The sequence below is a fragment of the Pseudopodoces humilis genome, chromosome 9 (genome assembly GCF_049639895.1).
Source record: "Pseudopodoces humilis isolate 2021_Gansu_Grassland_sample_001 chromosome 9, ASM4963989v1, whole genome shotgun sequence".
Taxonomy (NCBI): Eukaryota; Metazoa; Chordata; class Aves; order Passeriformes; family Paridae; genus Pseudopodoces; species Pseudopodoces humilis.
Window position 1 is genome coordinate 23,715,379 of NC_142208.1, and position 15,439 is coordinate 23,730,817.

Sequence of the window (15,439 nt, forward strand, 5' to 3'; positions counted from 1 at the left end):
CAAGAGGGCACAGAAGGCTCTTGAAGGCACTTATTCCAGAACAGTCTGAGTTGTAAGGGACCCATAAGGATCATTGAATCCAGCTCTTGGCCTGCACAAGATGTCTTCAAGAATTAAACATCCTCAGTGTGCCTGTGTTTTCCAAATGCTTCTTCAGGCAGGCCGGGTGGTATGACCACTTCATTAGGGAGCCTGTCCCAGTGCCCAACCAGAACCTTTTGCTAATATCCAACCTCAACCTCCCCTGACACAACTTCAGGCTGTTTCCTCGGATCCTGTCCCTGGCTGCCAGAGAGAAGAGACCAGCGTTCCCCTGTTCCCCTCGCTAGGAAGTTGTGTACAGCGATGAGTATGATGCCCAGCACCAGCTGTGACCCAGATGTGCACTGCTTCCAGGACAAACAGCCTTTTTACGGACTGGCACCATGAGCAGCGCTGGCCGGGTAGGGATGCTGGTGGCCAGGCAGGGTGGCCCTACGGCCGATGCAGTGGCCGGACGGGACACGGCAAGCCCGGCCTGCCGAAGGCAGCGGCGGAGGCGGGCGCCGGGCCCCACCGGTGTCCGTGTCCCCTTTACGGCGGCGCGGGGCGGGGCGGGGCGGGGGCGGTGCGCGGTGACGCGCGGGGCGGGCCGGAGGGCGGGGCGGAGCCGCTCCCGCCGCAGCGCAGCGGCAGCTCCGAGGCGGCGGCGGCGGCAGCGCCCGGCGAGGCCCAGCGGCACCGGCGCCTCCGCTCCGCCTCCCCACCCCGGCCGGCTCCCGAGCGGGGCGGGGCGCGCCCGTCCGCACCCCTTTCCCCGGTTGACCGAGCCCCGCGGCCGCCCCCCCCATGGCCGCCCCGCCCGCCCCCCGCCGCCGCCCCGGCCCCCCGCGCCGGGGCTGAGCCCGGGGCGCCGCCCCCCCCTCCCCTCCCCGCAGCGGGGATCCGCGCCCCCACCCGCCTCGCTCCTCGTTCCCCCCCACCCCGGCCGCGGCCGCCTCCCCGGGGGCGGCGGGAGGAAGCCGGGGCGTGGGGCTCCGGCGCCCAGGGCGACCCCAAGATGGCTGGAGGCGGCGGGGGCGGGCGCGGGGGGCTGTGCTGAGCGGCCCCGCCGGGACGGGACGGCTCGGCTCGGGCTCGCCTGGCCCCGCAGCCCCTCCGCAGAGCCTCGCTAGGCAGGCGGAGGAGGTGGCTCCCGGGAGCGGGGTTGTTCTGGTGACTTTATAATTTCTTTTTTTTAAATACCCTTTTTTTCCTTTTTTTTTTTTTTTTTTTTTTTTTTTTTTTTTTTTTTAATTTTATTTTTAACGCGCTCCCGGTCTCCGTTCTCAGCCGGGCAGCTCAAGATGGCTGAGAGCTGACTCGGCTCTCCCGGAACCGCTCTCTCCGGCCGGCTCCTCCCGGCTGCCCGCCGCCGCCTCGCCCCTTCCCGGCGGGGCCGTGCCGGGGAAGGCAGCGCCCCGCCACCGGCTCGGGCACCGTCCGTGCACCCCACAGCATTGTTACCGTCGGGGGCTTGCGACCCCCGGACCGGCCATGAGAGCGGGCTAGGACGGACGCCCCGGACACCTTTTTCCCCCCAGCCCTAGTGGGAAGTGGGAGCAGGTTGATTTGGGGTCCGCGGGGCTCAGAACCCCCCGTGCCAAAGCCCGTCCCCTCTCCCATCCCTCTCCGGGAGCGTTGGAGGAGCTGGGCGGGCTGTGCTGGGCTGGGGTTTGCTCTGAATGACCGAGCTCTCCCATTCAAGACCTCGCAATCTCGAAGCAGGCGAGAGGGCTTTTTTTTCTTTTTTTTTTTTTTTTACCTCCCTGTCTTGTCTTTTTTCCCCTCTTCCTTCTTTTTCCCTGCTGCTCCTCCGATTTAGAAGCAAATCTCGGGGGCCGCAGAGAGAATTCGTTTTTCTGCCATCGTCACCGTCGCTATTATTATTATTTTTTTTAATCTTCCTCTTTTTCCCGTTTTGGATCTTAACCCTTTGATCTGTTTCCTTTAAAAGACTCTGATTCCCAACTCCCATCAGGGGGAGAGGGAGGAGAAATACAGGGAAGGAAAAAAAAAAGCCCGAGCGAGTCGCTGCCCTCAGCTGTTGGCCAGGTTTGGTGGGGGACAAAAGTCCCTTTAAAATATTGAATGTCAGTTGCAAACCTAAGAAAAGAAAAATCTGATCCGGAGCGCTAAATTTAGGAGCTTTATATGGAACTTGGACTCTGCTGCTGGATTTTGTATGGATTTTTTTCAACCTTTGGTAAGTTTCAGTTCACCTTCTGGGGTAAAAAGGAGCAAATGGCTTTTAGGGGTGGTTAGGACTTTGGGCTGTAAGTCCAACAGGATCGTGTTGGGGTTTTTTTAACCATTTGTGTTGTTTTTTTAACAAAGCGATGGGGACGTTGCATTTTTTTGCCGGATATTCCTAGAGTGCTGCTCTGTGGTTTATTTTATCCCCGATTTTAAAATCTGCTGCGGTTTATTATTTATGGCGCGTGCTGCGGGGAGGGGGGAGCCCGTCCGTTCACCCTCAGCCTTCCCCTTTCAGGGAGGACAGACCCCGGCATCCGCCCCTAGACCGCACTGAGCGACCGAAGCGGCTGGGGGGAAGCGTCGACAGAGCTGCCGGCAGAGATGGCCGAGAATTGGAAGAACTGCTTCGAAGAGGAGCTCATCTGCCCCATTTGCCTTCACGTCTTTGTGGAGCCGGTCCAGCTGCCCTGCAAGCACAACTTCTGCCGGGGCTGCATCGGGGAGGCGTGGGCCAAGGAGTCGGGCTTGGTGCGGTGCCCGGAGTGCAACCAGGCCTACAACCAGAAGCCCAACCTGGAGAAGAACCTGAAGCTCACCAACATCGTGGAGAAGTTCAACTCCCTCAACCTGGAGAAGCCCCCCTCAGTCCTGCACTGCGTCTTCTGCCGCCGGGGCCCGCCGCTGCCTGCACAGAAGATCTGTTTGAGGTGCGAGGCTCCGTGCTGCCAGTCCCACGTCCAGACCCACCTGCAGCAGCCCTCCACGGCGCGGGGGCATCTCCTGGTGGAGGCGGAGGACGTGCGGGCCTGGAGCTGCCCCCAGCACAACGCCTACCGCCTGTACCACTGCGAGGCCGAGCAGGTGGCCGTCTGCCAGTTCTGCTGCTACTACAGCGGGGCCCACCAGGGACACTCGGTCTGCGACGTGGAGATCCGCCGCAATGAGATCCGGGTGAGTCCAACCATCCTGGACACCCGGGTTTGCCCAGCCTGGGGACCGCCCAGCCACCCTCTTCCCTGCCGTGTCTGTTCCCCCGTGTTTGTGTAGGACCTACACAGAATCCATCCCGGCGCTGCTGCTCCTTCCGCCCGGGGTCCCCCCATGGCAGACATGTTGGGTGGCCTCCCAGCCAAGCAGTGACGGGGAGCCCGTGGGTGCCAGGGGGCTCCCCAGGGAAGGTGTCGGTGCTGGGAGGCCTTTGTAGCTGTCGGGCTCTGGGACCCACGGCGCCTTGGGTGTGCGCTCTGCAGGGAAGGGTTAAGGTCTTGGGCCAGGGCCGTTTGGAGGGGCCGTCTGCCAGGTTTGTGGTGGGCTATGCAGCTGTTTGGAGGAAAGCAGAAGAGCTGCCTGCTGCTGAGGTCGAATCACCCCAAAATTTGGCTTCCTGGGAGGACAAAGCGGCTGCAGGAGCAGACCCTGTCCATTGTAAGGCCTGTGAATGTCAAACTGCCTGCTCTTCCCACTGCCTCCCACTGGGGCCGGTGGGCCATCCTCTTCCCCCCAGCAATGGAAGAGCTTCGTGTCAGAGACCCATGACGTGTCAGAGACCCGTGACGTCTCACTGGTGGGGATTCAGTCTTGGGGTTTGGCCAAATAATGTGATTTTTATTAGAGGGCACAGGGCTGCTCCTCTCCCTAGAGCAGCCTGGGCTGTTGTGCTGGATTCGAGGGGAAGCGGGTCTGTATTTTGCCCTTGGCCAGGCCATCTGGCAGGAGCTTTCACCCCTGGCTCCCCACCCTCCAGTTCCTGGCGGGCATTTACCAGCCCTGCGGCCAGCCCTGCCATGACCCTTCTACCACCTTCCCCGTTTTCAGGGCTGCCCCTCCGCTCCCCCTCCGACCCTTTGAAAGAGGCTCGGCGCTTGTCTGCCGAATAAATATTTAACAATGAATTGAATGGTGATTACTGTAAAATGGGGATGATTTCCTGTGTATTTTAATGTTGCCAAAATGAGTCACCATTTAGCAATAAAAAAAAAAAAAGAAGTCATAAATAAAAATTGCAGTATAATTACTTTCCAATTGGATGGCCAGGCCTGGGAGTGGGGTGGGGGTGGGGGGGTGCAGCTCTGTGTAGAGAAGAGCCAGCCTGAGCTCACAGGAAGGTTATTTTCCTCTCCAGGTTTTTTGGGGGAAAACCAGGGACCTCCATGGAGGTGCCAGCAGCTCTGCCACACACGCTGGAAGGGGAAAGACCCAGTCAGTCTTTTGGAGAAGTGCTTTTCTGCTTCTATTTATAGGGAGTCATTTTGGTTTCCCTCTGCCAGGGTGGGGAGCCACCTCAGGAGGGCTGTGCAGGGCTGGGATGGGGCTCACATGTGCATCTCCCAGGAGCCTTCACCAGGGACCAAAACTATTTTTCCAGGTCCTTTTCCAGGACACTTTGATCTCATTTATTCCCGCTCTTGCTGCATGTTTTTTTTGTTGTTGCTGCCGTTGTTATGGCTGGATGTTCGCCGCTTCTTGCGGATGCACGCTGCTAATGACCTGGCAGAAATCTGCCACCGGCTAGGCTGGATTTTGGCCCTGGCTTAAAATTTTAGGATATGCGGCTAGGCACCAAAAGCATTAGATGGCTGTATCCTAGAGCCACGGAATTATTTTGTGACCTTGGCCAAATCCCTCGGTACCTCCATCGCCGCGTTATTTTAATTTCCTTTCTCTGTGATGATAAGCTTGTCTCTTCCCGCTGGGCGCATGGCTCGGTTGGGTGCACGGAGTCTGGGTCAATGAAGGACAGCACCAAGCTGAGGGACAGTGTGCCCAAAGGATCCCCCCTATAGTTGAAGCAGTTCTTCCGCGAAGTGGCTGCGGTAGGGGTGAGGCCCTGGGAAAAGCAGCCAGCAGGTTGCCAGCCCTTGCTCCATGGGCATGGCTGGGTCTCCGGCTGAAAGCAGCCCATCACCAGCCAGCAAGGAAGGTGGCCTTGTCGGCTCCCGAATTAGGGTGCATGAGCTCAGCTGGTGACGACTTCCCGCCTGCGGGAGCTGGGCCCGGGATTCCTGGCTGCTTGCTCACCCTGCAGCGGCGGTGAGCCGCTCTTGGAGCATCCCGGGAAAGATGGACTGGGACTGGGGGGCAGATGAGTAACGCTGGGCTTGGGAGGTCCGGGGGAGGCCCCATTGTGAGAGGTTTGTTCCATATGTGGTTTGTGTTCAGAAGGCCGTTAATTGAGAAATGAGTCAAAGTTGGGAGGATCGGAGCCCTGACCTTGGTGCCGGGCACTCGCAAATGTGGGGGTTGCAAAATCGACTCCTGTGGAGGGGGTGGCCCCCATGGCCCGGAGGAGGGACCGGAGCCTGCAAGCACGTTCCCCATAAACTCTGCTTCTTTAGCATTTGTTCCTCTGGCTGTGCTGCCAACCCGCCTCTAAGGGCACCTTACCTCTGATTACAGACCGGTTTGAAGGGGAAAAGGGGATCAAAACTCCTTGGGGACAGCACCAGCACTTTGTCAGCTGAGCTGGCAGTTGGGGCAGAAGTGCTCTGGCTGGGTGAAGGAGGCTGGAGGTGGGTGTCTGCCAGAGGAAAGGGGGTGTCTGTGCAGGGTTTGCCTGAAGAGGAACATGTGCCTCTGGTGGGTTTGGGGGAAGGACCCCACTCAGCGTTAGGTTGTGCCGCACAAACCCACAGAGCCCTGGCTCAGAATTAGTTGAACTCCACGGTGCGACTGTAATACAATCAGTAAATAAAATATGTGGTTAATCTTTCTTTCGTGGGCGTATAAAGCGCTTACCTCCCCTTCCCCCCGTGAGATGTTTTCTCCTTTGTTTCCTGTTTTTGTAGCGGTTAAAGAGGAGAGGGGGGGAAGAAAAGCCAACAAGGCACCCTCTTCTCTTTTTTTTCTTTTTTTTTCTTTTTTTTCTGCTTTTTTTTTTTTCATTTTGTTTGTGTCAAGCTCTCAAAATGAAACATGTTTTCTTCCATCTTTGCCTTTGCTGCTCCTTGTGCCTCCCGCCTGCATGGGGGAACCTGCTTCTAAGGCTGTAAAAGAAAGTTGCTCCAGTGCAAGGTTGATGTGTTGCTTTTTATTTTTTCTCCATCCAAAAAGGGGAAACTACATTGCTGGGATTGGAGTATAGGTAAGAAGTTGGCAATCAGAGAAAGAGTCTCACGTGCAGGGTATTACCGTGGTTGCCCTGTCTTTGTGTGGGACATGGTTGACTGAGGCCAGGTACATCTGAACTTGCTCAGAAGTTTCCCAGCAGCCTGTCCTCAGCTAGGGGTGGCACCAGTGGAAAAGGGCTTGGGTAGAGAGGCTCTGCTTCTGTTTTGTTTAGGGAGAAGGAAATAGATTTTTCCCTGTAACCTAACTTCTTAGAAATCCCTTCACATTATGAAGATCTCTGGTGGCTTTGAACATTAAGTGGGAGAAAATGCATTGTGGTACTGAGACCTGGAGGAAAACATTGTGAATCCTCCTGCAGGTGTGTGGGAACAGCATCCAACACTGTCCATGGAGCAGTGTATGTTCAGCAAATCCAGGGGACAGGGACTGCACCATTGAGTCCAACTGCAACTCAGTGGGTTTGGGCTTTCTTTCTTGGCAGCACCCCACATAAGGCCAACTCACGTGCTTTCTATATTATGAGAATGAGGAAAGGTGAATGCTTTATAGGAGCATAGGGAGAGATGGATCTCAAGTCTGTACCAGAAACTCTGGTTCTTTGCCAGCTTTGGCCACCACCAAGTCCCACGTGGCATCCCCATGCTGCCATCTGTGCCAGGGATGTTTTGCTGGGACCAAGGGAGTCCCACCAGTGGGGAAGCTTGGTATCAGCTTCACTGCCAGGCTTCTGGCATGAGCTGCTCTAGGTTGTTCTACTCTGAAACAGGTTTGGTAACTTGTGATGGACTGGATTTTTACAGGCTTACTTATTTTCCAGATGACTTGTTTATGAGGAGCATGGCACGCAGCTCACTGCAGGCATTGTGAGTGCAAGTGCCCAAGTGCTTGAGTGCTAATTTAGCTCTCGTGGCTGTAGGTGGTGTGGCTGGTGCCTGGCAGGCGTTTGCTGTGCCATTCTTTGAGCATACCTGATCCCCAGACAACTTTGCAGCAGATCTTAGAAAGCAGGAGTAAGTAATGCAGCTTCTCCCTGCACCCTCCATCTGAACTTCCACCAGCACCCCAGAGCTGAACTGCCAGCCCAGCCCAAGGGTTAGGTCAGCCTAAACCAGGTCTGTCCGTCCCTGGCTTTGCTTATGCCCTAATTCCTGCCCAGGGGCCTCAGGAATATGGCACTGTGCTCCTAAATGTGGCTGATCATTGTGCCCTGGGATGCTGTCAGTTGGTCAAGCTGCCATGATGAGCACTGACTTCATGGCCCTTGGGCAGTGGCAGAAATCCCAGCACCACCTAGCCTGTCTCCCTAGCTCCATGCCACTCACCACATCGATCTGTCAGGCTTTGCTGCTCTGTGTTGTCAGGGGCAGCAGATTTCAGTTCAAGCCGTAGCAGCCTGAGCTGCCCTAGAGAAGTCTGGGGGGGCTGAGCCATCCTGCTACAAACCCCTCTGGGTTTGCTGGCCAAGCAGCAGTGGGTATCTTGGCAGTCCCAGATCTTTGGCTGAACTGGAGCAGTCTCCTGCCTCCGCAGGGTTTGGATTAAGGGCTTTTCCCCGCTGCTTTCCTGCTAAGCTTGAGCATTTTCTGTGCCCTTAGCCCGTCAGGTTGCCAGCGGTTGGTTGCTCCAGACCTGCAGCTGGCAAGTCTTTTGTGTAGAGTCAATCTGAGAAGTGACAGCAGAGATGGAGGATGCTAGGAGGCAGCCTGGTGGTTGGGTGGGAGAGAGGAGACTTGTGTGGAGGGGACAACCTTGGTAAAGGAATAGTACTGGGGCTGCTGTGGAGAATGCTCTCTTCCCATAGGGGACAATGCAGTGTGGATGGGAGATGTCGGAGAGTGAGGTGGAAAGAGAGATAAAGAAGAGTTCAACTGAGGACCTTGAGCTGCTTTGCAAGCAATAGCAACAAAATAGAGCCCAGGCTTACAGCCCTGCTCACCAGACTGCCCTGGCCTACCTAGGGCTTCCCACCTTGAAACCCTCCGTCAGCAGTGACTTCAAATGAGCCCCTGAGACAGAGGTGTTGTGGTCTGGTCTCTGAACTAGGAAGTCTAAGCCTAGCTTTGTCTGGTGATGAGGGCATAATGAACTTAGCCCAGACCCTTGTTTAATCTAAATCTATCGTGTGATACTTATGTGAGCATCATGTGTCTGCTGGCATGGAGGTGATCAGCGTGCCGTTCTCCTCAAGCCCATGAGCAAGATGGAGAGGGAGAAGTAGGAGAGACATGAACTGCAGTGGGACACCATGGACTTCCCTCCACCCCTCAGCCTTGTGCCTGACACGTGGGAGTCTGGGTGAGTCCTTCAAGGAATGCGAAATCCCAGGACTGTCCTTCCCTTCTTCTCCCCTCCCCTTGCCCCAACAAAGCACTGTTCTCAAGGTCTCCTGTGTGCTCATCCAGGTCTGGTCCTGCCAGAGGGGCATCCACAGCCTCTCTGCTGCTTTGGTCTTTGCCTTTGGAGCCAAGGAATTGCCTCTGTCCCCATCTGAGCAGGAGGAGCAGAAGAGGGGCTGGGGAAGGGGGTGGGAGGAGAAGGCAGATTTCCATGTCTCACAAAGGGCACAAGCGATCAGATTCGTGCAACTGCCCAAGAATAAAGAGGCTCTTACAGTGCTGGCTGCCCTGACCTCTCTCCTCTCTGCTCCAGAGGACAGCGTGTGACCACACAGGGATTTCTTAGCTGTACTTGGGAGGCGGGCAGCGGGTTTTCTATACCCAGATCTGTCTGCAGCTTGCCTTGCAGCATATTGGCCTATTTTTTGCTCATTACCTATCTGTTTACTGGAAATCTTGGTACATGGTGATAATTTCTTCTTTTCTTCTCTTTAATTTCATGTAATTGTTCGGGTTTTTTTTTTTCAATCTGACACTGAAATGGGGCTGAGAGCAGCAGTGCTTCCAGAGCAGGGACAAAAGTAACCAGGAAACACAGGGCAAGAGAGGAGGGATCGACACCGAAACAATGAAATAGCCAAGCAAGGAAAGACTGAATGCTCAATAGCACAAGCCTTTGCAGAAATGCCTGGCTAGTGCAGCATTTTATAATCAGCTTCTGTGCAGGGCTGGCCTGCAACAGTAGTGTGATGGGGGAGGAATGCTTTGAATTAGCTGGATGCCAGAATTAATTCTGTCAGAATTCAAATGTACATGTATGTACGGATTTATAAATAAACACTTGGAGCAGGATTCTGCTTTGCCACGCAGGCTCCAGGGCAGAATCTGGTCTGGCCTGGCTTTTTTGCTTTTAAAATAAATAAAATGCTGTGGATCTGGGCTAGGTTCTGGTGACTTTGTCAACTTCTTGCATTTATCAACAGCCTGTAGGCTGAGGAGATGCTGGTTGGGTTGAAGTAAGGGGGATGGCACAGAAGACTCAGAGCTGCTGAGCTTGCTTGCAGTGATAGCCAAATTTCTGCAATGAACCTCTGTTTGCTGGAAGAGAAAGTGAGGCAGATGCTGGGGAATTGGTGGGGAGATGTGAAACGTGCCAGGGATGTCCTTCCCTTTCTTCCACGGATGGACAGAGGCAGCCACCCCTCCTTTTCCTGGGAGGGCTATACCCAGCATACTTGGGAATGGGAGGAAGAGATGTCTGGTCCCAAATATGGAGGGAGAGATGGTTATTCACAGGGATGAGACTCTGGATGCACGCAAAAGTTTTTACATATGTCCCCCAGATGAACTCAGGGAAGAGGTTCCCAGTCCCAGATCCTTTCTGATAAGGACAGCTTCAGCCTGTTCTCACCAGAGAGAATTGTGGTTGTCCCTCTTCTGTCTTATGATTCTCTTGTGATGGTAACATGAGCAGAAGTTCCCAGCTCAGCGCAGTGCCCTGCACTCTGCAGCGGTGCCGTTGCACTCGAAATCATCTTTTTGCTGGGATGATGTACCAGAACTGTTAAAAAAAAAAATAAAGACAAATTAATTTAATTTCTCTGTTTCTCCTCTTCCCCCTACCTGTCCTTTTTCAATTTCTTGCTGTGTAGATGCTTTGACTGGGGGGGCTGTCTCTGGAGTGGGCTGGGAAGAGCTGAGCTGTGTATGGCTCCAGATGAGGCAGTTGGCAGGGAGTGATGTTCCGGATGGCTGTGTCTCTCTGAAATATGAGTAAACATTGTCAGAGCAGCCGACTGTGTGATCTGGGGCTTCGGGAGGGCTGATCTCTCTTTTCTTCCCTCCACCCATCTCTCCCTGTTCAGGATCCCCTATTTGCTTGGCATCACCCAGTTCTCTGCTCCCTGCCTGGGTGACCTGGAAGCTTCATCCTAGAGCTGTAGCTTTGGAGAAAGGGAATGAAAATCCCACATGTCCTAATGGAGGCAGTGTTTTCCCTTGCCATATGACAGCTTAATCTAAACCCTCATTTGAGCCAGTTATTGTGTGGCTTTAAAACCCTGTCCCCTGGAAACGAGTCTCCCACCCCCTTCCCTCCCAGTCAATCCTGGTCGGTAGAGCCGAGCTCCGGGGTTTGGTGCTGGGCCACACGCAGACAGATCGATCACACTGGGGGGTGGGTTGGTATTTCTGTGGCAATGGCTTTTATTGCTGGTTGCGGTTGTTGGGTTGTTGGTGAGTCGGGGGGGATTGGCGTGCACTGTAATGGGCTTGTGCGTGTGGCAAGGAGAGAGAGAGGGTAATGTGATTGCATCCTTCGGCTCATTATCCTCTTGCTAGAAGGGGGGGCCGCATCCCTCTCCCCATCTGAATCCATGTGGAGCTGCCGCCTCTGCGGTGGGAGCAGGTTTTCCCTGCAGGTGAACTCCTCTGCGCTCAGACAAAGGGCTGGGGGTGCCGGTGCCTCCCTTTGTTCTTTTCCTGTCCTGGTGCACCCGCCTCTGACGGCAAAAAGCCCCTTGAAGCGTGCCTCTCAAATGGATGGAGCGGAATAAATGTGCTGCGAGATCTCTGTCCCCCTCACAGACCCTTTGGGGACAGTGCGGGGGGGTGCTGCGCTCTCCCTTCCCTCTGGTATTGTGCTAGCCCCTTAGTGATGGGGGTGGCCAGATCCAGGAGGGAATTACTGCAGCTCTTCTGCCACAGCTTGCACTGTTGTGGCTGGGTGGCTGAGGCCTGCGAGCTCTGTTTTGGTCAGAGGTAGTTTGGTTGTAGCGGGTGGGGATGGAGCCTGCCCTCATCAAGGGAATGGGAGCACATCTGGGAGCTGGTTTTCTGCCTCTGCCTGCTGGCATGCTGCACAACAGGGCATCTGGGCAGGGAGCTGGAAATAGTGCCTGGTGTGAAGGGCACCCCTTTCCAAACACACTTCCCAAGCATGTAAGCCTAGCAGGTAAAACCAAGGCCTGTCTTTCAGCTAAGGAATTTGTAACTTTCTACTTAGAACAGGGGAGAAAAAGATAATTTTAATCTCTGCAACAACCTGAAGTCTGGATGGGGAAGTCAGCATATTACCCTAAATTAGAGGTAAGTAGAGGTGGGGAGACCTGCTAGGAGTCAGGAAGTCCATGGCAGTGTGGGGAAGCTGTACTTTCTTTGCTGATGGTGGTACCTTGCCAGAATGTGGACCCTGCTAGCTTCCCCCATCCAGGCACTTCCTCCCCTGGTACTCCCCAGTGCTAGTTCCTGCTACAATCTATGAATGCGCATGGTATTAATCTCCATTTACCAAAGTGCTTTTCAGCAATGTGATAAAGTATAACAACATGAAGAACAAGAACTAAACCTTCCTCTATGCATTAAAACTGCCCACTGGAGCCTTCCTCAGGAAATACTCCTCCTTCCCTAAACATAAGGCTCCTGGCTTTGCAGGAGAGAGAGACAGGAGGCATCTGAAAAGACAGCCTTCGTGTACGTGCTGCATCCAGTAACTGTTGACAAAGGCATTTGAGGAAAACCTTGTGCTTCCCAAACAGTGGAGGCTGGGACCGTCTGTCAGTTTGGGTGGGGGATGGAGGTATCCAGGGGAAAGGGAACTTGTCAGCCCATCTCCTCTGGGTCTGGTGGAGGGAGCAGGCATTGACGTTTTGAAGGTCAAGCAGAAGTCACAAGCTGGCCCTGTGGTAGCTGTACTGGCTGGCAGGTATGGGGAAGCCACCACAAAACCACAATAGCTGCCTGGTTTTTCTGTGGGTACAATCTCACCAGGGAGTGAGGAGCTACTGCTGTTGGTCCCTTCTGCTCTAGAAAATGGCAGTGGGTCACAGCTAGAAATGGCTTCTCCAGTTGTATGCTGACTGCTGGCACTGCTCCCCCGGTCCCTGTACAGTTCTCAGCACATCCCATAACATTTGTGTCTCCACCACATCCTCTTTGAAAGAGGATAATGAAACTGAAAGGGGGAAGCAGGGCACACTAGAGGCACCTTGGACTGCCAAGCTTGAGAAAGCAATGCTGGTCTGCCAGAGACCTGAGGAGCTGGATTTTTGAGTCAGAAAACAAAATGCCAGGTAGGCAGAGAGTGAAAGACACCTTATGTGAGGGTGGAAACTGGGCATCAAATACAGTTCATGTGAATCAGCAGGACTGGAGTTGTGCAGAACAGTTCCCCTGGCTCCCTGGGAGGATGAAGCTGACCGGGGTCTGAGATGTCGAGCTCTGATGGCTGAGTCAAACCTGGAAGATAAATGATACTTCAGGGGCCTGAGATCAATAATGTCAAAGGCTGGTCCATAATCGGGTGAGATTAAAAACCAATGACAGGCCTTCTCCTAGGAGCAGAAGTCAGCACGTTGAAGGAGAACAGCAAGGTTTGCTCCTTTAAAGTTATTCCCTGGTGGTGCCCACATCCAAAATCCACCTTCCCTGGCTGCCCTCTGCAATATCAGTGATTTCCCTTTTCAGTCAACATTGACCACATCCTGCAGGTCCCCTACAGCTGAGCCCTTTTCACTGGTCCCTGTGCAGCTGGTCCAGAGTGTCCTTGAGAGAGTGGCTGAGTTGGAGACAAAAGCAATGCAGTCTGGTGCTGGCCACCAGCCTCCTTCACTACCTGGGGGTGAGCTGGGACTGCAGGAGGTAGAGGAGGAGATGCTGAAGCAGGAGGTCATATTGATGCTGTGGGTACCATGATACGCTATGTTTTGCAAAAATGCTTGGCTTTGGGGAACATACTGGGGAGAGGAGTTTGGGAAATGAGGGCTGCTGATTACTCTTGCCTTCGGTCCTCAGTACGTTATTTTTATCTGTATTTATCAATTAATGCGTACCATGAGTATTTAGCCACCCATGAGCCATGAGGAGACAGGTGGGGTGCATGCTCACGCCAATTTTGGAGGTGCTGATGTTAGATCTTGTCGTAGAAATGTTTTTTTCTCCTGATTGGGTGCTCAGCAGGGAGCTGTGTCCCCTGGTTGGCAACAGCCACAGCCTGGCATGGAGAAAATGGAACTTACTTATTTGCAGGAGCAAATTAAAATAAACTTGAGTCCCTTATTTTCAGTACATTCTTAAAGGGGTGCACAGAGTGCAGGGCAGGGCCATGCTGTGGCTCCTGTGAAGGGCACTGGGAAATAACAATGTTGCCTCTCTTTCCCGGGTGCAAGGGCAATTGAAGTAGAAGGAGCCATGTTGTCTCTTGCTGCTGCCCCTTTTGCGTACACAAGGAGCTGTAGATGCTGGTTGCCTTTGCCCCGGGCTCCTCTTCCCCTTCCTCCCCACTCCCCCACCCCTTCCCCGCCAGGAAGCCTGGCCTTTGTGTGAAGTGATGCCTCCTGACATCAGCCGGGCGCACGATTTCCTCTGCAGTGGGGAGGGTGTGCAGGCAAGGAGAGGGGTACCACGTTCCCCAGGGGGTGACGTATGGTCTGGTCTTGCTGGAGCACAGGGTGACAACACTCCCAGGGTGGCTGTGTGTCCATCTGGGATGCTGTGGGGAAATGGCTGTCCCTAGCTTTATTGGTATGGTGATTCAGTGGAGCTTTGCCTGCTTGTGCTGTTCTGCCTGAAAACACCACTCCAGTGTGTTGCTTTTTGCTGCCTAAGACTCTGATTGCTTCAGTGGCATCTTTACAGGACCCCTCGAGGGATGCATTTTTGGGCTTTATGTAGCTGAAGTTTCACCAGCACTGAATGCAGGGTCTTGCTCTGGGGTTGGCATCACAGTGCCATGGAGCAGAGGTGGGGGGCTCAACAACAAAGCAGGAGCAGGGCTGATATCTCCTGCATGCCAGGGCTGCACCAGAGCTCTGGGAGCACCATGCTGTCCATGCAGACACATCACTTCAGAAAGAGCAGGTTGCAGGTCAGCTGCGAGGGGATTTGCAGGGTGTGGGCTCTTGGCCTCTCCTTGGAAAGGGGCTAGTGCAACACATAGGAATGGCCAAGTGCCTGCCAACAAGAAGCCATGGCTGGCACCTTGCCAGGAGTTTGGGGTCCTTGCATCACTTTAATTTGAGATGTGTCTACTGGGGGATGGCATTTTGCAGCTGGCTGGCTGGAAACTACAGGTTCCAGCATGCTCCCTCACGTGTCATCCAGAGGGAGTGTGGTACCACGGGGATCGTAGTCTCGGTGCTTGCCACTTTGGGGTTTTGCTGTAACTGGGACAGGCTCTGATTCAGCATTGCTGAGCAGAGATGGGCCATGAGACATGGGACTGGTCTCTGCCTCCTGTTTTCCTATCCTTCTGCCACCCACTTGCTCAATGCAAGACCATGTTGGCCTTTTTATGTCACCAGGCTGGGGAGGGGATCTGGCCCTATTCTTCATCATTTGCAACGTAAATATTTTGGTCCTGAGTACGTTGCTGGGAGCTGGGTGTCATGTTGAAGAGCGTGATTCATTCATGCTGTTGCTGCTTGGAGCACAATGAGGCAGCCTTGGGACCGGTCCCAAAGATTTCCTGTGATCACGGCTGGTGGGGAATTTGGGACGTCACGTTCGAGTAAGTCAGAGCCCTTTTTGCACAATTCCTGCAAGCCAGGAGTACTGTGCCATGCCTAGTGTATTTGGGACTTGCCATCCCCAAAATGCGGTCATTGTGGGTGGCTTGCATTTCCAGAGGGAGAAATAATGAAGAGCAAGGCTGAGCTCCAGTTCTTGCCTTCTCCAGCTGCTGGTATGCAGAAAAGGTTGCAAGGTGTAGGCTTTCTGTCTGGTCCCAGCCAGCCTAAGAAATAAAGGTACAAAGCAATGCAAGTTGAAAACCTGCCTCACATTAAGGAGACTCAGGCAGAGTTTCTCCAGTTGGACCAGAG

The 15,439-nt window shown here is 54.3% G+C and overlaps 1 protein-coding gene across 1 annotated transcript in view; it reads left to right on the top strand.

Annotated features, from left to right (window-relative positions):
• Positions 1-1,271: 1,271 nt before the first annotated feature.
• TRIM8 (tripartite motif containing 8) overlaps positions 1,272-15,439 on the top strand; it is a 30,144-nt gene continuing 15,976 nt past the window's right edge. Inside the window, exons 1-2 of the mRNA XM_005520699.3 lie at positions 1,272-2,224; positions 2,513-3,168. Coding sequence (XP_005520756.1) covers positions 2,599-3,168 — 570 coding nt within the window. The 5' untranslated portion in view covers positions 1,272-2,224; positions 2,513-2,598. The remainder of the gene's footprint in view (positions 2,225-2,512; positions 3,169-15,439) is intronic.